At 36.3% G+C, this 20654-nt stretch overlaps 1 protein-coding gene across 1 annotated transcript; it reads left to right on the top strand.

Annotated features, from left to right (window-relative positions):
- The first annotated feature begins 770 nt into the window (after positions 1-770).
- LOC103066325 (vomeronasal type-2 receptor 26-like) lies at positions 771-10078 on the top strand. Its single transcript, XM_088143992.1, has 6 exons — positions 771-988; positions 2805-2982; positions 4469-5329; positions 6086-6313; positions 8011-8137; positions 9183-10078. The coding sequence occupies exons 1-6, from the start codon at positions 771-773 to the stop codon at positions 10076-10078; spliced, it is 2508 nt and encodes an 835-aa protein (XP_088000118.1).
- Positions 10079-20654: the final 10576 nt, after the last annotated feature.

Below are 20654 nucleotides of genomic sequence, written 5' to 3'. Positions count from 1 at the left end.
TGGAGGGGCAGAGAGTAACTTGAGAACTATTGCTTATTTAGGTATGCCTGCATCATCTTATGAGTATGTACCTATGTATGTTCTTTTTCCCTTCCCCTTCTTGTAGAACTGTATAAATATCAGAGCATCCATTTTGCCTGCAGGGGAGTGCCTCCCACTAACTTCTGGTGGGGTCCCCCTCCAGTACATACTGCTCAATAAATACTGCAATGAAGCCTTGATTATTCTGCATTTGTGTCCTGCATTTAGATTCCACAACATCACTGATTAAACAAACAGATAAGCTTCTGTCAAATTTGGTATATACTACTACGGTGGTAGACATTTCCATTTGTAATTAGACATTTTCTCAACTGGAAAATTTGGACCATTCTAGTATTTCTTCATTCTCCTTTTTGAGATGTCACCTTTGCAAATTAGAACAGGAGCTGAACTTTTTACTTTTCTGATTTTTTTTTCCAGGCTTGAATATTTTGCCTTTAATTACAGGCTTCAACTATCATGCCATTACAAAATTGGATACAGCTGATTTTTTTAAAAAAATGACATATTCCTCAGCCACAGCATACCAAAGGTTTCCCCAAGCATGGGGTGATTTGCCCTATCATTATCAAATTCTCCATTACTATCATCTCCAAGTCCCTAAGGAGATTCAAGAAACAGATGAATTAAAACTATAAAATAGATTATCTCTTCTCCGTGCAGGATGAAACTCTTTCAATCTTATTCTTCACAAAATGTTTCAACCAAAGGAAGGGTTGTTGTACACAATGATTTTATTCCTTGCCAATGTTTTAATGTTATTCCCTCATACCAAATGCTATATTATTCTTGGTAAATGTACTGTGAGGGACCCATTCCTTATTAGTCACAAGAAATATCTTTCAGAAGATCTGGTTATTGGTGGCATAACTTCTCAGATTTACATGATTTCTAATGCAATAACCTTCACAAGGAATCCGTCTAATGAACTAATTGATGATTTCATGTAAATATTTTTACAGGAAGCAAAAAGAAAAAAAAATATTTCTGGCAGATATATTTAATGGAAATATTTGGGAAGGGAGCAAGGGAATCATGGATTGAAAAGAACTTACCTCTTTAATCTATATTAATGTTTTTGTGATTATAATTTTTGTATGTTTACTGATATAATCATTTTAGTTATAAACAGTTCCTGTGAAATTTTTCTTCCTCATCAGATGTTTCCTCATTCTAGCATGATTCCATTGTTATTAACAGTATTTTTTTTTAATCACATTTTGTTTTAATTACTTGACATGTTATCTTTGTCTCCAGGTATCTGAAACTTATCCTTGATCTGCTACATTATTATTAGATAAAGAAAATCTTACTAACTTATATCCACAGCTCCCATCACCCATTTCACTCTTCTTCTTCTTTTTTAACATATCCATGTATCTATTGGCACCCCATTCCTTTGAACAAACCATAACTTTTAAAAGGCTGTCAAAGTGCTAGCTAGTTCTAAAGGAACTAGCTGTATATCTTTCTTTATAGATTCATATATTGGTATGTTGAACTTTTTTTTTATGCACAATGCAATTTTAACTGAACCTCCCTTCAGAATTATTTGATAAATCAGAGTGAAAAGAATATGTTGTATTGGTGGTAGTAACAAGGATAAAATGGTGATGGTATCTTTCTCCTGAACTGGAATGTTTGAAGGATAAATTAAAAGTATTGATAGAAGAAAAGTAGGAAAAAAAATATGGTGGAGAAGATCAGGGTGGAAAGTAAAATTACATGCAGGTTCAATAAATTTTGTAATTCCTGTGATCATTTCACTACCGCAGCAGTACTGAAGGCAGAATGTAATATATGAGAAAAGGAATAGACTTCTTTAACCCAGTACCCTTTTCCAAAAATACTTTTCCATCAATTAGTCCAGAATTCTTGCATTAAAATTCATTTCTATAAAAGATGTGGAAACTTCAAGTATATTAGGTTCAATTTTTTTTAATAGAAATAAAATGTTATTTGTGGATTTATGGAATGTCTAGACTACTCAGCACTAAAAATCACTCTGGACAGCTTCACAAAATTAAAAGAAACATACACATACACACACACACACAAATAAAACAAATCATCCAAAGAAACAGCATAACATCTTTCTACATTGAATGAAAATATGAGTAAGCCTAGGAAATTGTACTTGGTCATTAAGAATCTCAGTCGTTCATTCTACAAGAATTTCCTATGCTAGGGCAACAGAATCAAGTATGAAATTAGATTAGTTCAGTTGTGCTGCCGCACTCCTACTTTTAGAATTATATCCGAAGAAGTCTCATCTTCCCTCTCTTGCTACGTGCAAAAAATTATCCTGAGGAATTCCATGTCAACTTTCTCTTATAAGATAAGTGCTACCACCCATAATGTAGCAAAGTTCTGTATAGCTGCTGTGAATGTGGACATACAACTGACAACTGCACATGACTGACATTCTCATACCTGTTTCAATTCTCTTTTGGCTATGTGGATAGTTTGTTTTCTCTTCTCTCTTTGTTCTATTTAGTTTACATATATTCTGTTTTATCTGGTCACTGACCAAAATAAATATTCTCCCCCCGCCCCTCTCTACATAGATTAGGACATGTAAATTAGAATGGAGCAAAGTTATACTACAGAATGGTATATTGTAATACAGCTTCCAACTCTCCTTTCAGGATTCACATGCAAAATTTTCAGCATATGCTGGCCTTAGAATTTGCTATCAAAGAAATCAATGAAAATCTCAGGATCTTGCCTAATATTACTCTGGGCATTCATGACTCTAATAGCTATTTCTTGGCAAGATGGATCTATCTCGCTTCCTTGGAGCTTCTTTCCTCAAAGGGAAGATTCATCCCAAACTACAAGTGTGATCACAAGGATGGTTTGATAGCTGTTCTTGGAGGACCTAATGTTTACATTTGTCAGTTCATGTCAAATATTCTGAGCATTTACAAGATCCCACAGGTAGGTTGTTTTCTTAAAACATTGGCACATTAAAGAAGATTTGTTGTCTGGACATAGAAAATGGTAAATTAAAAATAATAATACAGAAATAGACAACTCTGTAAGATACCTTGGATGTTTTTTATTTTTTCCCTACATTCTGATGGCTCAGTCTATGTATAGATAGCTTAACAATATCTTTTTGTTCATTTTAATGGCCACTGATGTAAAAATGGGGTCTTTCTGTACTAAATCCCATTCCATATTAGTTTTGATTTTGAAAAAGACTATACAGTATTTATCCATTCAGACAACTATCAAAGGTGTAGATTCACAGACTTCCAAATGAGAACCAGCATTGCTTTCGGTATATAATTTGGTACATTCCAAGATAAATTGCTCAACTGCTGATTATCAATAATTTTATTTCATTGAAACATTTATACATAACAATAGAAGATAATTTAAATTTATTTCTAAAGATAAATAGGATCAGTTACAAAGTAAACATCTGGAAAAAGAAAACAATAATGGCAATTAAAATATATGCTATAATGGAATCATTTCACTACATATTAATATATATTCTTAGGACTTAGTTCAAAACTAAGTGATCTGTAGAATCACTCCTAGTGAAATGAATGTTTAATAACAACATCTTGGTATAAATATCATTTAGTGCACCACATATATCCTCTACAATTTCCCTAGTGTTTAACATGCTAATACCCCTATAAGATATTCACATTGTTAGAACTTTAGGGGAAAATGCTCCTTTTAGTATTCTGTTTCAGTGTGCAAACAAAAATCTGGAGCTCTGTTGCGTTTCAGACAATTATCACACTATGGAAGTTGGTTCTGCAGAACTTTTTACAGTTGGATAGAAAAAATTTGTTTGAAACTTCCTATTTTGTTATTTTCTTAGGTGAAGAGGAAGAGGAAGAGAGAGAGAGAGAGAGAGAGAGAGAGGAAATAAGTAAATTTTAAAACTGTTTTACCAATTCTGAAAATGACAGTAATTGATAGGAATTAGTTCAAAGCTTTGGGGGCAATATAGTACAAACTCCTGGTGAAAATCAGACCATTAAGAAACATTGGTTCAAACGCTTCATAAACCAGTCTTGATACAGGGATCATTGAATGCACTACACATATTCTCTACAATTCCCACAGATTTATAGGCTTATAATTTTATAACTGTTGGAAGACCTGAAAGACCAAATTAGGGACAGATTGTCATGGAGAAAATCTATCTGTGTGGATACTAAGAGTCAATGACTTAATGACACATGCTCAGTCAATCAATAGTTTTATAACACAGACATTCTCAAAAACATTTAGGAAAATGGCATTCTTTTCATATGGTCTTTCAGAATGCAAAAAGAAATCAAGCTTTTGTTTTCTTGGTGCTTTGAACAATATCACAATATAGCAGTTGATTTTGCAGAAGTCTTTTCTCTTAAACACAAATGCTGTTTTAACCTTATATTTAAATTATTTTTCTTAGCTGCCATATGGCTCTGCTCCAGTGTTAGATGACAGCACACAGGCTGTTTTCTTGCACCGGGCATTTCCAAATGAAGATCTTCAAATTAAGGGGATGATCCAATTGTTGCTGCATTTCCAATGGATATGGATTGGGGTGATTGTCCAAAGTGCTGAGAAACGAGACAGGTTTCTGCAGAATAGGCTTGCCACATTTTCTCAGAAAGGTATTTGTTTTGATTTTGTGGAAGAATTGCCAAAGGAACCTGTTTCCAATGAAATAGATGATCTGCTTATACATTATATCAAAGTTTACGACATAATTATGACAAGTAATGCCAGTGTTGTGATCATCTATTGTGAAAACGAGGAAACAGTTGTATTGAGAATGTTACCCTATATATCAGAATTTGAGGACACAACAGTGAAGAGAAAAGACAAAATTTGGATAATACCAGCCCAGATGGAGTTCTCATCACTCCCTTTTCAAAGATATCGGAGTATGGATTTCATGCATGGTTCTCTGTCTTTTCAAGTTTCCTCAAAGGACGTATTGGGCTTCAAGAGATTTCTTCAGATGAGAAAAGTTACTTCTGGAGAGGAAGACAGTTTGATCAGAGTGTTTTGGGAAAGTGCATTTGAATGTTCTTTCTCCAATGCCATGTTAGAGGAGGATGCTGAGAATGAATGCACAGGTGAGGAGGAACTAGAGACCCTTCCTAAGTCTGTTTTTGAGACCGTTATGACTGGTCAGAGCTACAGTGTCTACAATGCAGTCCATGCTGTGGCACATGCCTTGCAGGCCATGCTTTCATCCAAAAACAAACTCAAGGCAAGAAGAAATGGCTCAGAACTTAAGATGTTGAATCAGTATGTGTGGCAGGTAAGATTGAGATGAATACCTTGACCACATTAAGCAGGAGCGACTAATGCAACCAGATACTTGCTAGCTACTGTATATCCAATAGGGTCTGAGTCATACGGTAGACAAGCAAGAGAGGGTTTTTTTTTCCTCTGTACATTTAAGGAAGTGTATTGTAGTTCAGTATGTTGTGCAGAACCTAAGAAAATGATGGAGGAAGCATTATTTTGGAATCCTAAGGGCAAAAGAAAAAAAAAGAAAAAAAGAAAAAAAGAAAAAAGTGAGAAGTGCCAATGTGGCAATTGTACTGCCCAGAGTCACTGGGAGTTGGGTAGCATATACATTTAATTTTTTATTACTATTCGGGTTGGGGAGGAATTTGATAAGAGGTGGCAATGAAAATGAGGTAGTGATGCATGCAGAAAAGCGGAAAAAAGATGGTTAGTGAAAAGGAGTAAGAGGAGGTTGGGGTGCCTCTGCAAAACTAACATTTGCACTGCACTAGACCTTTGGAAGAAAGGCTAGTGACCAGGGTCTCATGTTGGGTTTTTATTTGCACCACCACTACTTTGAGCTAACTGCTACAACTCAGGTAGATGAAATTGTTGTAGATGAGGATTTTGCCTTTTTGATGTAGAACTTTACTACTCGTTAACATTAACAGACATGGGACTTCTAAAAGGCTCTTTAGCCATCCCTTCTGAAAAATCATTGTTCTACAATATATCTATAATTGTTATATATTCTCATCACTTATTTTCATTTACTTTGGTTTAGCTTCATAAATATTTGAGAACTGTTTCATTTAACAACAGTGCTGGGGAAAAGATTTTCTTCAATCAAAATGGGGAAATAGCAACTGGCTTTGATGTATTCAACTGGGTCACTTTTCCCAACCAATCTTTCTATCGAGTCAAAGTTGGAAAGGTTGATCCATTTGTTCCCCCAAACAATCTGCTCTCCATTTCTGCAGAGAACATTATTTGGCCCACCATGTTCAACCAGGTATGTTCTGCACTAAACTCAAAATAGATGGAATCATTTCCATGTTACTCAAATAGTGATTCAATATTCAGACATCTTTCTACAAGAGTTCTGTCCTTGAACACATAATACTCTCCAAGTGATTCGTGTTAAAATTGAAAAGGTAAATCATTTTGAAAGAGTGACCTGAAATGACTTAATTTTCATAGCATGTTTCAGTATAGAGAGATTTGAAACTTCATGTGCCTCAAGGGTGAGACATTTCCAGAATGGGAGGGGTAGGTCCATCTTTCAGGACCCTAATTTTACTCACTCAGCAGACCCAGATTTTGCACCAGATGAAATTACCATGATCTTCAGAGAAAGCTAGTTTCCAAACACATTAGAAATGTTTAACTAAGATGTGATAAGTGGATGAGTAACCAAGATAGCATATTTATTTTTGTTAAAACGTATTAGAAAAGAATATAAAGAAAAGTAGAGAGAAAATGTGTAAGAGAAGTAAAATAACAAAATAATGATAATAATAATGATACAGAGAGGGAAAAAATCTAAAATATCATAAAAAACTACTATTTTCCAATATGTTATTAATCATGTTATTGTAAAACTGGTCATTTAAAAAAACAACTGAAAATTTGTTTGAAGCTTTAAATTGAAAATACCTGATTAACACAGCATAAATCACCAAGTAATGCTATAAATACAATACATGAAATTAATCCATAACATTTATCCATAACATATCAATAAAATTCAAAGGTAGGCTCCATACATAAAAGATCCTAATTTTTGGATGCGATACAAATCCAGTTATAAAATTATAGGCCAAGAATGATTTCCGGTTAGAATTAACTTCAATGTTTTTAAATACTAAGCTCTTCTGGTCATTGAAGTGTACCTCCACAATTCAGTTAGCCATTCTTCCAAAGAAGGAATTAAACATCCTTTTCAGTAGATGGTATGTAAGATCCTTGCAGACACTGGGATACCATTTCATTTTACATAGAGTCTTAACTGGGAAACAAACTGGCTAAAGCCATTCCTTTTGGACAATTCTGTTTGTACTTCTACAAATTGTGGTGATGGACATCATGCTTGATTATGTGAATAACACAAGTCTTAAAAATAATCAGTAGGGCTGCACTTCCCATATACTACCCTTTTCTGTCACATGGCGATTTACTGTAAGGTTGTATGCCTCCTACAATGTGGCCAGCCCAGTATCCAGCCTGCTTATTTATTTAATTTATAAACATATGCTCAACATTGTGATCTTTGGAAGAGGGTTGCATTTCCCATATCCTACTCTTTGTTTCTAAGATGACTAAAGTTGTTTGCTTCCCATGATATGGACTCTTTCTGGCCTGTTTGGTTATGCTTTGTTAATCTAGAATTTCATAAATATTTGCTCAAAATCATATTTGCAACAATATCCAGAATCATTCAAGGTTCCAAAAGAATGCCGATTTTAAGGTAAGGTAAGGTAAGGTAAGGTAAGGTAAGGTAATTTTAATTTCAAAACATGTCAAATGAATAATCAATTGCCAGAGCAACTTAAACAAGTGATATGTCCAGTAGAAAACAATCATACACGTCATACATGGTGCAAATGTTTGATATGCTTAACAAAACCACTGATATCCAAATTCTTCAGACGGAAGAATTTCTGAATGTTAAAGAATAATTTCTGAATTTTCCTTCTTAATGTTAAATAGGCACAGCCCTTTTCTGCTTGCAATAGTCATTGCTTATCAGGTTCTAGCAAAATAAAAATAGAAGGAAAGCCATTTTGCTGTTATGATTGCCTTCAGTGTCCAGAAGGGAAGATTTCAAACAAGACAGGTAAGAGATCTAAAGGACAGATTTCATTGCTATGTATTTCATGCAACCCCACAGCCCTATCTTTTAAATTGCATTTTTAATATAAACAATTTGTCCATAATTCTCGAGAGATGTAGATGACCTAGGAGTCTTTTCACAAATCATCAAGTCAACTTTTCACTTAGAGAAAGATAAACCAGGGCATAAAAATAAATCCTTTTTACAGTTTCTATAAAAGGAAAGAGATTGCAGGGCTAGATGGGATGAACCTCCTTTTATTTTGGAGGATTCCAGTTCAGAAGGGAAATTTTAAGAAATGCTAAAGGGAAGATCTCAGTTAGTTAACCATACTCAAGTAAAATTACTTGATAGTGTATTCTTGGAAACATACAGAAATTTAAGCATTAGTAGTTATCAATACTGTTCATGTTAAATGTTTACTGTAAGGGAAGTAAACTCTCTGGTAATCATTAGAAGTAATCATGAAGGATTGTTTCCTTAATATGGAAAACTAATAAACCAACAATCAAAGTAATAAAGCATTGAATGTAAAGTTCGTAAGATTTCTTTCCCAGAGAGAGGTTCAAAATTGGAAGTGTATTCAAGATTTAAAGAAAGATTCTGGCTAAATTTAAGTGGTGCTGTGTGGTTTCTGAAAATAGGGAGCAGAATGGGGAGCAATACAGAAAACTCGAAAGATCCCTGCCTTAATGGTAGATGTGCCTTAATTATCTTCCTCTTCTTTATAAGACAGGAATCCTTGGGCCTTTCTTTGCAGTCCCAGAACTTTGCAGTATCATAGAGGACCATAGCCATTTTCCACATAAAACCAATCATAACTTCCTTTTGCTTTATTCAGGATAGCTATCAGATATAAAAGATCCCAATAAAAAAGGTTGATTAGATTTAGATATGTTAAGTCTCCTTGACCAGAAAATGGGCATCCAGCCTCTATCATGTTAAAATCACTACAAATACAAAAGACTTAGCTTAGAAAGTCATATTAGGTATTTTCCTCCCATTTTTCTGACATTTAAAAATCTGACCGCAATGAATTCTTTTTCAGATGCAGATGACTGCCTCCCATGTCCAGAAGATCAGTACCCAAACAAAGCTCACAATCTTTGCATTCCAAAACGCATCGTATTTTTGTCTTATAAAGAATCTCTGGGAATCAGCCTTACAACTATTGCTTTCTTCTTTTCTTTCATCTCAACTGTGGTGCTAGGGATCTTCATTAAAGACCAGGAGACTCCCATTGTCAAAGCCAACAACAGGAACCTCACCTACATTCTTCTCATTGCTCTTCTCCTCTCCTTCCTTTGCACTTTGCTCTTCATTGGGCAACCTGACCAAGTGAAATGTCTCACGCGACAAACTGCTTTTGGCATCATCTTTTCTGTAGCAGTTTCTTGTATTTTGGGGAAAACAACCATTGTTGTTCTTGCTTTCATGGCCATCAAGCCAGGCTCCCCAATGAGGAAATGGGTCGGGAAAAGGCTGGCCAACACTATTGTCTTTTCTTGCTCCCTGATGCAACTCGTAATCTGTATGGTGTGGTTGGCAATTTCTCCCCCATTCCCAGATTCAGATATGCATTCAATGGTTGAAGAAATTGTCCTGCAGTGTAATGAAGGTTCAACCACAATGTTTTATATTGTACTTAGTTTTATGGGGTTCTTGACCACTATCAGCTTCATGGTGGCCTTTCATGCTAGGAATTTACCTGACAGCTTCAATGAAGCCAAATTTATCACCTTCAGCATGTTGGTCTTTTGTAGTGTCTGGATATCATTTGTTCCCACCTATCTGAGCACCAAAGGGAAGTACATGATTGCTGTGGAGATCTTCTCCATTTTGGCTTCTGCAGCTGGATTACTGGGCTGTATCTTTTTCCCCAAATGCTACATTATTGTTCTAAGGCCTGATTTGAACAAAAAGGAACAACTGATAAGAAACTAAACTGAACTCCAGTTTTTTTTTAGTAAGCTTCATACTCTAATTCAAACTTTATTCTGCTGATCTGCTTTCAATCTGCTAAAATTTGTTCAAAAACAATACTTTTTTCCCGAAATAATAAAAAAACAACGTATGTACTACATAAAAAAGACAAGCTCATCCATTGACTGAGAAGTGGATACATTTTCTTTTAAAGACACAGGAACAACGGCATATTTCTGTTTGTGCTATTTAAACTTGATCCCAAATACTCAGTGCAGGAAAATATTACATTTTTAGAAAAGAAAAATCTGCAGAAAAATCTTATTCTAGTCCAAAAAACAAGTTTTTGAAGTAAATCTCCTGAGGGAAAACTGATGAAAGACTCCCTGCGTCTTTTTACAACTTTTCTCTTAATTCCCAAAATGTTTTCGCCAGCTGGCATATGTTTATTTTGGCCACCTTCTATATACGTAGGTTTCTCATACACAATACATAGATTGTATATCAAAATATTCAGTGAATCCAATGACTAGACAAAGCATTAGAAACCAGAAAAAAATTAATAAAAAACCCAGTGCTACAATTAGTGTAATAACCATATAAATGCAATAACATAAAAGTGAATATTGTGGTTGAATTTTCTTTTTCTTGAAAATGGAACAGTTAGTCTGTCTTAACCCCACAACAAGCAGAAAAAAACATAACAGTATCTTCTCACAGATCTAGATGAAACGGCCTTGGGCATGAGTATTGGGGAAGAGGAGGAATTCCTTAAATAGCTTTCTGTGGGGAACTCTGAGCTTCTCCATCTGAGACAAGTTGGCTCTATGTGAGAGATGAACTTATCTTAAATACAGAGCTTTGAGTTGTACCTGGAAACCCACTGCAATGTCATGAAGCACCTGAAACAGAGATGTTATGTTGCTATAGAGGGCCTTGACTGTCAGATGACTGCTTCATGCTACACCAATCAGTTTCTGAGGAGTCTTCAAAGCGAACCCCATGTAAAATACACTGCTGGAGCCTCATTCTACAATGATCAAGGCATGATTGCTTTAGCCAGTGCTCCCCATTCCACCTAAAAACTGGAGCATCAGAGAAAGCTAGATGAATGCTCCTCTAACCATGGTCTTCACCTGCAAATCCATCAATAGCCAGGAGTCCAGCAGAACTCTTAACTTAGAGACCTGCTCCCTCAAAGGGAATGTCATCACACCCAGGGTTAAGACTGGAGCAAGAGCAAAGACAACAAACAGCAAGCCAGACTGTTTGGGGTTTAGCCTCAGCTCTTTGTATACCTTCCAGTCTCTCATAGCTTTTAGACCTTGGGTCACACGCTATACAACCTCTCAGGTGTAGCATGGGTAGAGATATATAATCAAGTAACACCATGTAGATGTTAAAATGTAGCCAAATTAAAGATACTTTCCATCTGCATGCAGCATGGACTGGATTGAGAAGCATGTTTTCAACAGCCATAATATAATAACCCAACTGGTACTTCGTCACAGCTGTTAGATGTTCAACTTATGGAATTCCACATAGTGGGATCTAACATTAAGAAAGATCCATTCATATGTTGAAAACATTCTTTTTGGGAAAGTAACCTAAAGAAGAAGAAATGTTCTACTGTGGCCCATAAAGGCACAGAATAGTTTAAGCATGTTCCAGGAGAACCTTAGATATTTGAAAACTTCTTCTTTTCCTTTTGAAGTAATTTCTGATCTCCTTGGATACCATTTACCAAATTGAAATTTTGCCACAGTACAGCAATCTAGGAAAGAGATAGAAAATAATAAAATATATTCAAAGACCCAGTTTGATCTAGTGGTTGAAGGTGTAAATTAGAAGCTGGGAGACTGTGGGTTCTAGACTTGTATTTGACATAAAAGTCCATTAGGTAACTTTGAGCCAGTCACTCCCTCTTAGCCCCAGGAAGAAGGCAAAGGCAAACCACTTGTGAAAATGTTGTCAAGAAAACTCCATGGACCTGTGTTTTAAGCACCACAAGTCAAGGTTCACTCAATCAATCATAACAAGAACAATATTGAACATACATTTTGAAAAACGAACCCATTTTAATTATTTAAAGGGTTTTGGCCATTGAAGAGTAACAGGCTCTTGGTGATCTAAAACCATGGACTTTTTCTGATAGATAATGAAGCTTTTTGATTGAACTTTGTTGTTTTCTCATTTTTGATACCTACTCCAAGTGCAAAACTGACTTCCGTGCCATACCATCTGTACTGATACAAAGCTGGCAAAGTTTTTCTTTTTCACACATTATGTTATTAATTTATTTTCCCTGATCTTCTTTGTCTTTTATTACAATCTGTTTTTCCATTGTTGCTACACAGAAAGCCACAAACCATTTACATTAACATGAGATCAATTATCATCTTCTGCGGTTTCAGAAACAGTTGAGCAAGACATGTTATGCCCTATAATTGACCATGTTTAATTCTACTCCTCTGCACCCTAGGGAGTTCCAAAGTGCAGAACAAAACAGGAACCCAACCAAGACTGGCTGATATTAATATTCTTTGTTCCTTATCATATTCAAATATGAGGCTTGAAGAGCAAGGCTGTATGAGTAGATTTTTGCTATACATTTCTGCATTCAGATCAACCAAGAGAAAGAGCCAAAATGTTAGGTTGTCCTATATTCATAAACTGTATCAATGATCATTTGGGCAAAGCACATCTGTGATTTGCTGTGTTGCTATTCATTCTGTGGGTGATAGTATGGCTTTCTCAGGTCATATGTTATGATCCTAAATGCACAATCAACAACTGTAGTATTAAACACAAGTCTTACCATTCAGGTGATCACATCATCAGTGGCATTATTTCTCTAATCTACATGATGTCTAACCTGATCACTTTCAAAGAATTCCATCGGAAGAACTTGTTGATGATCCCATCAATGTAGCTATTACACTATACCAGCTCAAATCTGGCTGGATAATGGGTTAATGTATTTTGGGGATGACATAAATATTGAAATATAACTTTCAACTCTTTTCATTTATCCTTCCTCTGCTAAGAGATCTACTCTATTTCTTACATACTTCATAATAAGCGGTTAATAGAAAGACACTGTCTATATTCCACTTTCTTTCAGCTTCATAAAATTTGCAGAACTGTACTTGCCTTGGTCTGCCCGAACAGATATCCCAGAGTTTTCCCCAAACCTCTGCTTCTTAGTTTCCCAAAGTTTCTCCCCCAAACTTCCATGGCATATCAATTTCAGCAGAATATATATGCAAATGTTCAGCTTTTCTCTAATCAAATCCCCATGACATCAAAGAGAGGGTTTCTTAGGAGGTGAAAATGGTTTCTTTCTCAGTTTTAGATATTGCCATTTCTAATGTGGTTCAATGTGCAACACTGGATCTTTCAAAATGATGTAGGAATATACAAATACTATAAAGAGGCTAATTGCCAAATAGCCGATTCTGTATTTAATTTATGAAACAGTAAGGACAATTATTTTCAACACTTTTTTTTTTTCGGGGTGTAGAGGCTATTTTACACAAGATGAGGATTATGTTTGTTCCTCTGCCATAAAAGGACTTAGCTGGGGAAAATCCTCTTTCTGTGACAGCCGTAGAGAATAGAAGTATGTTTGCAGTTAGGAACAGTCTAAGAAAGGTTATTGGAGTTGACATGTATCAGGACAAAATCAAAATTCAGAGACTGAAAGACTTCCAGGACTGCTGAAGGTAAGATGTTCAAGTGCTATAACATGAAGACTGTGCAGTATTTAAATACAGTGAGCTGATCAGGATTGCAAACTAGGTTTAAATTGTTTCATTGCTCAATAAATTCAACTTTAATAGGAATTCTCTTACATTCAATTGAACTTTCATTTTCTGCCTCATCTCTGCCTTGGCTTATTCTTACTCAGTAGAATATCTATAATGCAAGAGTTTACCCTCTACACCCCATATTTCAGAGGACTGATAACAGCCCATCAACTTAGGGTGAAACCTTGAGGATAAGAGGTTAGCTTTGGTCCATAAGCAAAGATAGCAGATTATATCCTTGTTTTAATACTGGTCAGTTTTACTTGAGTGCAGAGTACAATATTCAGGTAAGAAAACATCACCTATGCTAGAAGATCTTCCTTGGGACATTATATTCAGCAACCTAAAATTAATGCATGGATTATATCCAGCCCATAGAAGAGATGTGCTTTGGTGTCACACACCTTCATTTTAGCAGAAGTGCATTAGATTTCTCAAGAGTTAAAGACAAACAGAGAGAGAGAACATTATAACATCTTTGAACTTTTGGGGAAGTATAAAGGCTATGGTCATTACATTTCTCATTGGGTTGGAAGATCGTTCCTAGATATTAAACTCTTCAGTACTCTCTAAGATGTAGTGATGGAGAGCCATGTACGATGACCTAGAAAAGAGAAAAATATCATAACCTGGTCAATGTGAAGAAGATTATGAGTAGTCTTATATAGAAATGTGGGCATCCTTGCTCAACCTATCCTAGAAAGGACTGTGGACATATGGACATATCCAACCTTGCTTTAGAGGAAATGGGAGAGAGACTTAAGCATCTGGGAAAAAGAGTGCAAAGATCTTCCATTACATGCACCAATACCTGCATTCATTGATGCAAAGTATATCATCTAACTGACAAATGGCATCCTTTGGATCTTTAATAAAAAGGTCTTTGAGAGGAAGTGTGATAACATTTTTCATAAAAAGCAACTGGGATAGATACAAGGACCGTGGTGATGGTGGTAGTGGAAGAGCAAAGCACTGGTGGTAGATATAAAGAGAAAATGTGGGAGTGAGATTGAAGATTTTGAGGGTGACCTGGGTTTGACATTTCTATCCACATCCAGGCCACTAGTTGGAATCAATCTTGAAACTTTTTCCTTCTCTGTTAGGATTTGTCTTCACTGTGTGTTTTACTGCTCACAATGGATGACCTCCTGATAAGCTATAGTCCTTTTGGAGGGATGGCTAAATTAGGATGAGTAGGAAGTTATCTGTTCTATCATTACCAACTTCTTCTCTGAGTTCTCTGTGGAATTCTAGCTGCTACTGGCAAGACTATAAAGACTAAATGACACAAATAACCTTCCCTATATCTTGGAGAGTTGTCACAGCAGAAAGACAGAAAGCCAAATTTTCATCAGATCTGTCTGGATACTTTATGCTCTGTCCTCTCAGAGTGATGTTGCTCAGAGACATTTAAATTACAGATAAGAAGAGATGAACAGGGAGTCTTCTGACAAGATGGCCGTGATTCCACTGTTGGTACTGTTGCAGTCTCAGATAATCTACAGTGTCACTCTTGCTAAATGTCAGGTCAGCGAACCTCTTCCCATTCCCCGATATTTAAAGACTGGACAGCTGATCCTTGGTGCCATAACATTTCAAATCTATATGCTTTCTGAACCACTAGCATTTCAAATGCCACCCTCTCATGAACAACCTGGATACCCTTTGTAAGACATTCAGATTTGTTGATAAACTAAATAAACTGCACTTGCTGAGAAATTGCTGACTCTATAGGTTCTTTCATTGTTGAACATTAGTCAAAGAACCTCCTGTGCCATATTTATTAAGTGATTATAGTTGTGTTACTTTCAAAAGCAATTCTGGAAAATGTTGGCTCTAAAATCTCTGCTTAGATTATCTGCAAAAGCTAAGTAACCTAAAGGCTACTTAACTTAATTTAACAACTTAACTTAAAACTTAAGGACTACTTTTCATTCGTCAAGATTTCTAGTCTTATGCTTTAATTTTCCCTTAACTTCCTGTTATTCTTTTGCCATAAATAAACAAACAAATCCTTAGACAGTTTCTTCTGGCAACTTAGACACGAACAAATTTATTGTTGTCTAAACTTTCCAAATTCCAGTCTATTTTCTCAGATGCTTCTGAGAAAAAGACCATTACTTTACAAATGAAAGCATATCAAAGTGGCATGAGCTATATGTTTCATGGTTGATATATATGATGTGGAAAGTTTTCCTATTTCCGAGACTTTATTTTGAGGTGGCAAGGAAAGATGCCTGTCCCTGTCACTTGGTGTCAGGCTAAAGAAAGAAGGTCATAATAGTTCTTTTCCAGCTATAAAATCCCAGAGCAATTGTCACTGGGATGCAATGCATGCCTCATTCTGATAGAGAATAGTAAGTTAATTTAATCTTCTTACAGATTCTTGACACAAAACTATCAGAACACCCTGGCCTTGGCATTTGCTGTGAAGGAAATCAATGAAAACCCTCACTTCCTACCCAACGTCACCTTGGGCTTCCATATTTACAACAGCAACTTCATCGGAAGCTGGACCTATCGTAGTGCAATGGAGCTTCTTTCAACAAAGGACAAATTCATCCCCAACTATAAGTGTGACGGCCAGAACAATGCAGTAGCTGTCATTGGAGGACCCAGTACAAAAATCTCTCTGGACATGGCAAGTATCCTGTGTAACTACAAGATTCAACAGGTGAGATACGCTCCCTTTTCCCCCCTAAACATATATATGTATTTTAAATGTCCATCCATCCGTCCGTCCTCCCTCCCTCCCTATTCAGCAGGTTACACATTAATTGTTAATTAAACAACTAACAATTAATGGGGTATTTAAGGTATTCATTTCGATGAAAAAAAAATGAAGACCAAGTTTTCAGAAGGATTCTCATCAAACAAATCAAGTAAGAACTTTAAGGAAGTCAACACTCTACAAATTAACAGGGAATTCTATTTTGGCCAGCTTGCATATTTTTATTTCAGCCAGCTTTTATATATTTATGTTTCTCACACAGAATAAAAAACTTATACAGTAAATAAAATGTTCTGTGACAGCAATTACTAGACAAAGCATTATAAACCAGAAAAATATTTGGGATCAAGTATAAATAGCTAAAACAGAACAGATAGTGTTCAGCTTTATCTATGAGATGGGTTTGACAGGTACAACTTTCTACCAAATCTGAAATTGTCTTGTTAAAATTCTGCAGCGATGAAAATGGAGAATCATGTATGCTTGGAAAAGTCATATTTGCTTTATTTTTAAAATAAAGACTCTGGCTTGGACAAAGTCAAATACAAAATGTTATCCCAGTGAGATAGTCCAGACAAGAATCACCACCAGGAGTACTAGCTCTATCTTTATTGTAAGGTTACATTAACAGAATCTTGCAAGACTGAAAGTATTTCTCCCCTCCTTTCCTTTTACTCTCTGGAAAACTAGGAAGGGCCCCTTCTGAAATGTTTCTAACATCCTCCCTCCTTCTGTGGGATGAGTTAACTTTTACACACTGGTTGTCCAGTCTGTAGCTCTTCTCTGTCTCCCAAGGACATGCCTACATAACATTACGCTGAGGCAAACTTGAGGTGTATTTTATATTACTTATTTAATTAATTAAAACCATAATTAATTTAGCTTCTCTGTTTATTTTAATCACTGTTCCCTCCATTATTGTTCTCTTATTTGTATTTTTCAACTTTTCACTTTTTTCTCCTCTTTCCTCTTTATTCTTTCAACATGAGCTTCTTTTTCTGTTTTTATTTTTCTAAATCCACAAGTGAGAAAAGAAAAAGCTTATTTTGGGATATGGGATTAAAAATTTTAAGGAGCAAACTTTGCCAGTCAATTTGCTATGTGTTTTACTGACTCTATCAACAGATCAAAATACATTTTTATTGTTTACATAATTCAGCAATTCTATCACTAAATTTTGCATACTTATTAGAGTAACACATTTCAATTGCTTTTTTCCCTTCAGATTATCTATGGTTCTGCACCTACAATTAATCATGGAGATTTTTTCCACTGGATGTTCCTGGACAATATCCTTCAATACAGGGGAATTCTTCAATTACTGCTATATTTTGGGTGGACGTGGGTTGGGATGATTTCGCTGCACTATGATGATGGAAACTGGTTTATACAGAATGTGGTTCCAATGTTTGCCCAGAGGGGAATCTGCTTTGACTTCACTGAAAGTTTCCCCCAAGAAGACGTACACTACTGAGTTTGTTGAAATGTGGGAAGAAGGAAATGAAGTATATGAAATAGTTATGGCAAGCATGGCCTCTGCTATAGTTGTACAAACTGAATTTATGCTGAGTATGAGATTGCTGTTATCCCAGCAAGATATATCAAACAAGGGGAAAGTCTGGATTATGATAGCCCAGATGGATTTCACTTCAACTTCTCTTCAAAGGAACTGGCCTTTATACTTCATTCATGGTGCTCTATCCATCATGGTTCACTTAAGAGACTTGGGAGGATTTCAGGACTTTGTTAGGAAAAGAAATCCAGCCTCCGATACAGAAGATAGCTTTCTCAAGGATTTTTGGGAACAAGCATTTCAATGTTCATTCCCCAACTCCAGTGGAGAGAGGAATTATGATAATATGTGCACTGGGTAGGAGAAGATAGAGACCCTTCCTTCATCAATTTTTGGCATGCACATGATTAGCCACAGTTACCCCATCTACAATGCAGTCTATGCTGTGGTATATGCCTTGCATGCTCTATATTCATTCAGAAGGAAACACAAAGTTGTGCCAGATAAAAGTAGACTGAATCTTCTCCATCAAGAATCATGGCAGGTATCATTTTGAGCACACATATGACAGAGTGGCGTATGTATGTATGTATGTTTGTGAGTTTACTTATTTATTTATTTATTTATTTATTTATTTATTTATTTAATTTCTATAGCCGCTAATCTCAAACAGGTGACTCTGGTTGGTGAACAATGCTAAAACAATAAAAACAGTAAAAAATAATACAAAAAATAATATACAGTACAAGGTCAAATCAACTATTCAATATTACCAACAACTCTATGGGTTACTTACTATTTTCAAATAAAGTGAAGGTCTGGAAGATATTTTATGTTGTATAAGAAATTGCAGATAATTTGTAAGAGACAATGCATAATCTTTGTCAGCATTCTCAGGTAAGCAGCACATGATAACCTGTATTATAGCCATGTGCAAAAATGGCTTAACTCTGATAACAGGCCAAAACCATGTGTTTTTGTCCTCCAACCCTGTTTTCCTTTAGATGTATTACTCTATGGAGTCACAGCTATGCTAGCCAAGCACAGTGAAAAAATAGTCCACGAGATCTGGAGAATGATCAAACTGCCAAAGAGTGAACATGGGCTATTTATTTATTTATTTATTTAATTTTCAACCGCCCATCTCCCCCCAATGGGGGAACTCTGGGCGACTCACAACAAACATTAAAAACATAAATATATATAAATACATAAAACATTAGTTCAAAACATTACTAAAAAGGAGAAGGAGAGTCCAAGAAGATGAAAAATCTGAGGCTGAAGACAGAAGGCCTCTATGGAGCTAGTTATAATTAGATCCAATTCACATATTTCAGCAACTTTTTCTGAACTTTTTACACCCTTGCCAGAGGGTACCACACAGCATGCCTAGGGCATTATCTGCAATTAACAGCTATACTGATTTTCAAATAAAAGATAGTGAAGAATGGAATAGTGACTTCGTGGGGTTTAGTTAGGATAACATTAGTTCACAGTACAGTAGACCAACATTCGTAGCAGAAATTGGTGCCAGTTATAAAATTATGTCAAGAAAAATTGACTGAACAGCGCAAATGCTACAAAATGCACAGGTTAGCATGACTTTTTAATTCTATTAGGATGTAAGGAACTTAGCAAATTGCAGTTGGACTTAATACCTATCCAACAAATTGTCTGTCAGGATCCTGACAGCTGGAAGCACATTACCTGTTTGGTGCAACTCTCATCTCTTTTTTAAAAAAAGCGACAGAAGGAACTGTTCTGACCGTTGCTCAGAGCCAGAGTAGTATCGTACCTCAATTAGCTCCTAAGTCTTCTGGTGCCTGTTAAGCAACGCACCGCAGCGCATCCACCCCCCCCGCCGAAACAGCAAGGCCAGGGCGCTGAGGCGAAGCAGAGCTCTCGCGCCTTCCGAATCTCCCCCGAGCCAACCGACCCAAGAGGCCTCTCACGCGCTGTTCCATTTCAAATAGGCGACCTCCCCCTCCTCCCCCACCGCCCCTCGCGCCACGGCCCTCTCCAACGGCCGCCCTCCGACAAGAGTCTCGCCTCAGGCCTCGCGCTCTCTATCCCGCAGGCCAGATCGCGCAGATTGCGCGCCGCCGAGGAAGAGGACGGCGGGGAAGGCCGGCAGCGCGAGCTGCAGCCATTGGGGCACGGGACGCCGCCTGGTTGGGAACCCGCTAGCCCCTTTGGTAGCAGCTCTGACTTTTTTCTGCCATTATGCGATGCGCTAGGCTCCCCATGTGTATAATAATATAATAATAATAGCAATAGCCTTTTACTAATAGTTCATGTCTAAATTTAGGATTTGTAGAGATTTTTTGATATTTTGCTTGTGATCACAATAAAAAAATAGTGCATTTAGCACATCTAACTGCGTCTAATGAGCAGTCACACACACACATACGCAAATGCAGCAACTGGTAATGGAAACCAGGAAGTTTGTAAATGAATGATTTTTAGTCATAGGAATCCCAAAGAGAAAATATTACCAGCAAGAAATAATTAATAGTTAATGGAATAGACTGGGGGAGAGAGAGA

The sequence above is a fragment of the Python bivittatus genome, unplaced genomic scaffold (assembly GCF_059951505.1).
Source record: "Python bivittatus isolate LINGU-HERP-01145 unplaced genomic scaffold, Pbiv_v1 ctg000430_np1212, whole genome shotgun sequence".
Lineage (NCBI taxonomy): Eukaryota > Metazoa > Chordata > Lepidosauria > Squamata > Pythonidae > Python > Python bivittatus.
Note: the sequence above shows the minus strand (reverse complement) of the source record. Positions and strands in the feature narration are given on the sequence as shown.

Bases quoted from the DNA above. Each gene is read 5' to 3' on its own strand.
- LOC103066325 (XM_088143992.1), top strand. From the start codon at position 771: ATGATTTTATTCCTTGCCAATGTTTTAATGTTATTCCCTCATACCAAA. The intron at 2,983-4,468 runs GTAGGTTGTTTT...TATTTTTCTTAG, and splicing joins GCATTTACAAGATCCCACAG to CTGCCATATGGCTCTGCTCC. The intron at 8,138-9,182 runs GTAAGAGATCTA...ATTCTTTTTCAG, and splicing joins GAAGATTTCAAACAAGACAG to ATGCAGATGACTGCCTCCCA.